The sequence below is a fragment of the Diceros bicornis genome, chromosome 12, assembly GCF_020826845.1.
Source record: "Diceros bicornis minor isolate mBicDic1 chromosome 12, mDicBic1.mat.cur, whole genome shotgun sequence".
NCBI lineage: Eukaryota > Metazoa > Chordata > Mammalia > Perissodactyla > Rhinocerotidae > Diceros > Diceros bicornis.
Genome location: NC_080751.1, coordinates 55,395,339 through 55,400,519, shown reverse-complemented (window position 1 = coordinate 55,400,519; position 5,181 = coordinate 55,395,339). Strand labels below are relative to the sequence as shown.

Here is a 5,181-nt window from a genome sequence, read left to right as displayed (position 1 = left end):
ATTAGCTCAGGGTTGATGGAGGAGTCAGAGGAATAAACGGCGAGGAGCTGGGCTGCCGATGTGGGCAGTGAAGATAAAAAGGCTACTGGCCCTCTCATGTGACATAACCTTAGCTTCCACTGGTCCAGGAATAATTTATATCTTTTTCTTTTCCCTTTCCCCCTGCTCAACCAACAAAGCAAAAGGAACTAGGGCTCGAGTTTTCTACGCCCCTTTCTGGCCCCTCTCCACTCATCCCAGGCTGGAGAATCAAAGCAAACACCTTAAAATAAGAGTCTGCTCCTGTCAAGTTGGTGGTGGTGTGAGGGGCCCTTGTAGTCAGGGGAGAGACAGTGGGGAAATGTCTTCAGCATACTATACAGTATACCATACAGTCGGCTCCAGTTTGTCCAAGAACCTTTATTGGAAAAATGTCCACGGGGTGAGATCACCAGCAGCTGGAGGGGCTGCCAGGTGAAAGGGGAGCACCTGAGGCTCCATGGAAGACATTGGAGTAGTGCAGTGCAGCATCTGCCTCCAGGCCCAGAAAATTCCTTTTATTTGCTGGGGGAGGGGGTGTACCCACAGAAACACCCCTCTCTTTAACCCAGAGGCAAGATGTGGGGCAGCTGGGGATGTCAAGAGTCCTGATGCAGGTGAAATGGGGCCCCATTTGGGACCTAATGGAATAGGATTGAACAAATGACTCTCCTCTGGACTTGGGGGATGGGAGGACACATTCCATCTGATACCACTCCCCAGGTCCAGGGGCACAGACCCTAAGAGACCTACCTTCTGGCCCTGCTCACAGTGGAAAGAGGATGGGTACCAGGCCTGAGATTGTGGGAGTGTCATTACCCTCTGGGAGACTGTGGGATCCTTCAGTCTTGAGCAGGTCACCATCTTAGGCTCTCCCTGACCCCATCCCCATCCCCAGGTTTTTAGTGCATTTGTGTTCTGGTTCTGTTTCTTCACTCATACGTCGATGGTATTGATGGATGGTGACTTTTTCTGTGAAAGAAAATGGCTTGAGTCTCTAATTTCAGGAAGGTAATAGCTTCCTCCATCCCAGATTTCCATTCTCCCCCTTTTCCTGTCCCTCTTTGGCCTTCTCCCTTTCCTTGGCTGCTCCTCATGGGAAAAATTACCCTTCCCACCCTCACTGGCCCCACATCACCTGTCTTGTCCCCACTGGCCTTCCCTGAGGACTCTGTTCTGGCCCCTTCCCTTTCTCCTTGGGGTTGTTGTTGGAGTCGTTGTCCTTGATGATGTCATACTGACGGCAGAATAGCCCAATTACAGCTGAAACACAACAATACAGTCTGAGCCTTGATCTCAACCTCCGCACTCACAGCCTCAAAGGGCCGTGAGATACCCCCACAGTTTCTAGAAAATCTAAGAAAATCCTTGAATTCCTTGTGTCCATGCACAAGCACCACCCTCTTGATCTTCCTCTCTGGGCTCCCAACAGCCTCTTCTGCCTCTCTTCAGACTTCTGCTCATCTCCCTCAACTAAGCATCTCCCCACTCCATTTCTCTCACCCCCTTTTCTCCCGCCAACCTTCACCACCTCTTGCCTTCACTAAGCCCCACTCCCTCAATCCCTGATCCCCCATCCAGTTGCTTACTCACCAGCCCACATGAGCAACACCACCACAATGATGACCACTTCCCCCGTCTGCAGTGGTCGCTCTCCTTCCAGACCCTCCACTGTGATATCACCTGAGACGGAAAGAGGAAGACTCCACGTTATCGGGAGCAGCTAGAGAGCAGCTGTCTACGCAGACAGTTAAGGATGGAGATGCTGGGGATTAGAGTCAGGGTAGACCCATCACAGGGTTGCCCCTGGTAGTCCCTCTCTGGGAAGCTGTTGGTGGACAGGTAGTTAGAGACCAAAATGTAGGAGGGCTTCAGGTCAGGTACTCACTGATGCAGGCTGCATCTGCTGTGAACTGAGGTTGGGTAAAAGGAAGCTTAAAAGCCCTTCTGCCAAACGATTCACTACCAGTCTGTCTATACCCGGTCCCCTGCCAACCTGCTTTCCTCCCTTTCCTGGCAGTACAATGAATTAAATCATCCATCTATTGATCTAAGCTAGACTGTTGCTTGCTTTGGGGAAGTAAACAGGAGGCTAAAGGCCAGGTAAAAAGGCAGAGAATCCAAAGCTTTAGGGAGTGGGGAAGCGCTGAGATCCTCACCTGGGCTTGAGCTGTTTGAGGGTAGCCGGTCAGAGCCCTTGAGAGTTCGGAAGTGCACCCGGGGCCCTGGGGGGCTCTCTCCCCGAAGGCCGATGCTCCTGACCTGCACTGTGTAGTCGCTGTCTTCAGCCAGGCCCCAGAGGGCACAGGCCCGAGTGGTGGTGTTCACCTCCCGGATCACACGCTGCCCAGGGCCATTCTGTCGCTGCAGGGAGATGGCAGAGGAGGGCAGCTTCACCCCAGTCCCAGGTCACAAGGCTCAAGCCAGGACTCCAACATCCAAGCACTCCAAGGGAGTAGGGTGAAAAGAGCAGCTTGAGCCAGGGAACACCAGCTCCCAGATTCTCCCACCGCTGGGAGGGGAGCTTGGGGGTGGGGGGAGGGAGGTAACCCAAGGAATGTTCAGAGATCCAAGGACACAGGTTGGGGGAGTAGAAGGGTGATTCATACTTGCTGGGAAATGGAGTAGCCAATGACGATGTTGCCTTCTGGGACGTCCCAGGACACAGTGGCCGAGTTGGCTCTGAGGTGAGTGACTGTCACATTCACAGGAGATGGAGGCCGGTCTGTAGGTGCCAGTGTGTTAACAGGTTAACAGGTTCCACTCATAGACTAGCTCAGGTTAACTCCCACCCCTCCTCCTTTACTCACCTGCTCGCACAAAGCCCAGGTCACAACTGACCAGCAGGAGGACAGTGGGGCTTAGATATGGGGACAGGGGCATCAGCGAAGCCATGGTCTCCACTGAGTCTGCTGGGAGACGCTGGGGCATCCGCTTGACATCCAGGCGGGGCTCCTGGAGGTGGCAGGAGTTGTGGAGGGTCAAGGACTGGCCAGAACGCACGGGTAGGCAGCAGCTCTCCCGGGTTCCCCACAGCCCACAGCAGAACCAGAAACCCCCTTTTCCCCACGCCCTCGCCGCCCCCGTATCACCCCGGCGCCCTCTGTGCACGGCTCTGCCCTGCCCACACTCACCTCAGCCGGTCCTCGCGGTCGGTCAGGCCTCGGGGGGCTGCTGGGTGCCCAGAGGGCGGCCCATCGCGCGACTCGGTGGCGCTGCCCCTACCCCATCCCGGCGCGGGCCCGGCGAGGCGGGCAGTGCGGGACTGAGCTGCGGGCAGAGGACGGAGGCGTAGCGGGCGCGGGCCGCGGGGCTGCCCGGCGGCCAGAGCTCGGACCGGCCGCGGAGTCTGTCGGTGAGCAGGGGGCGGTGCCGGCGCGGCCTGGCGGTTGGCCTGGGTCCCCAGTGCGGGAGGCAGTGCGGCTGCCTCCGCCAGCCCCTGCAGCGGGATGTGACCGTCCCGGCCAGCCAGCCGCCGCCTTCTGCAGAGCTGGCCCCGCTCGCTCCGCCGCAGCCCGGCCGGGACGTGCGGCCCGCCCCGCCCCGCTGGGGTTCTTGCCGCCGTCATTCCCCCGCCCCCGGTTCTCTCAGGGCTCCTCCTACGACCCTCCCATTGGCGGCCTCCCGGGCCCCCATCCCGTCAGATCCCGGCTCAATCCGCCGAGCCCGCGGGGGCGTCGAGGGAGGCGCAGGTGCGAGGGTCTCCGGCACCTGGGAGAGCCCCTCCCTCCGGATGGAATTAGCGAAGTTGGGGGTAGGAATTCCACCTCCGGAGCAGGAGGGGACAGAGTGATGGAGAGAATAATTGTTTTAACAATCTCATACTTGTAGACTGCGTCAGCTTTTTAAGTCTTTTCGCCATTCATAATATGATATTGATTCCCTTCACTCTCTCATTCATTCTTTCATTTATTAAGCAAATATTTATTGAGCGTCTCCTATGTGTTTCGCATGTTAAGAGCTGGAGATACAGCGATTATTAGGAGTGCTGGGTTCATAGAGGGACATTTAAAGAGGAACGACCTGTGTTTCTTGTCTTAGCTCTTCGACTTCCTGTGTGGCCTTGGAGAAATCGGTGAATCTAAGTCTCAGATATCCCATCTGTAAATCAGAGTCCAGAACCTCACAGGGCTGTTGTGAGGATCAAATAAGACAATGCTGTGGAACGATCTTTATAAATCTTACAACTCTGTGTGAATGAGAGATTATTATTATTTTGTGCCAATTTGTTAGTTACTTCATTCAATAAACATAAAATAAATCCTCAAGTTATTTCATGCTTTGGCTGAGTGTGAGATTTGGAGTCAGAACCTGGGTGTGAGTCCCGATTCTGTCAGCTGTGTGATCTTCAGCAACCAACTTCTCTGAGCCTCAGTTTCATCATCTGAAAAATGAGTGTCAATATCATCTTCTTAGTGTTAATGTATCCAATGAGATACTGTATGTGAAAAATGCATTTTCAGTGTAAATAAGTGCTGGCTAATGTATTTAGGACAGATACTTTGGTTTCTGATTCTCATGGCAGTATTTCTATTTCTGTGACACTTTTCTCCTGTAATATCCAGTTCATTGCATACACTCCTGGGGCTCTAAAGCTTTTGTTGCCTTCCTTCTGAGAGGAGAGAGTGAAATGGGGCAAGTGGGGCAGGGAAGACTATGTGTGCTGAGCATGTGATCCAGCCATGGCCTAGATCCTCTGACCTCTGCTGACCCTGAGGACCCTGATCTCTGGCCTCCTGATGCATCCTGGTCCCAGAGCACTCGTGCCCAGGGATTCTTGCTCCCCTGGAACTGGGCCTGGGTATTGTCCTATACTTCCAGGCTCTAGGCCCTCCAGAGAAGTGGGCAGTGTGTCCGAGGGACAAGAGTAATGAACCTAGGCTCTTCCTCTTCATGGGAAGAGCAGAGGCTGGGGAGTCTGGGGGCATGCAAAGAGGGGCCCCGGAGCTCCCCTGGGGATGACCAGAGGGCTGGGGGCCTAGTGACTAGGAAAGGGTGCAGGCAGAGGTGCTCAGAGGGAGTGGTGCTCAGAGGCCAGGGTACTTGGGTTAATCATCACTGTGATTCAGATAAGGCTCTGCCAGCTGGAAGCAGAGTCAGTGTGACAGAAGGGTTTGTGTGGCTGAAGGAGCAGGCACAACAGTGTGTCCACAAAGTGGGACC

At 54.8% G+C, this 5,181-nt stretch overlaps 1 protein-coding gene across 1 annotated transcript; it reads right to left on the bottom strand.

Annotated features, from left to right (window-relative positions):
* Positions 1-379: 379 nt before the first annotated feature.
* FNDC4 (fibronectin type III domain containing 4) lies at positions 380-3,272 on the bottom strand. Its single transcript, XM_058551551.1, has 7 exons — positions 3,153-3,272; positions 2,829-2,973; positions 2,628-2,743; positions 2,178-2,382; positions 1,612-1,701; positions 1,157-1,281; positions 380-990 (listed from the first exon to the last, which is right to left on the bottom strand). The coding sequence occupies exons 2-7, from the start codon at positions 2,947-2,949 to the stop codon at positions 955-957; spliced, it is 693 nt and encodes a 230-aa protein (XP_058407534.1). The 5' UTR covers positions 2,950-2,973; positions 3,153-3,272; the 3' UTR covers positions 380-954.
* Between the last annotated feature and the right edge of the window lie 1,909 nt (positions 3,273-5,181).

Excerpts from the sequence above, each read along its gene's own strand:
- FNDC4 (XM_058551551.1), bottom strand. The coding sequence starts at position 2,949 with ATGCCCCAGCGTCTCCCAGCAGACTCAGTGGAGACCATGGCTTCGCTG. Across the intron at positions 2,744-2,828 it reads CCTGGGCTTTGTGCGAGCAG|ACCGGCCTCCATCTCCTGTG; the intron begins GTGAGTAAAGGA and ends TGGCACCTACAG. Across the intron at positions 2,383-2,627 it reads GCTACTCCATTTCCCAGCAA|CGACAGAATGGCCCTGGGCA; the intron begins GTATGAATCACC and ends ATCTCCCTGCAG.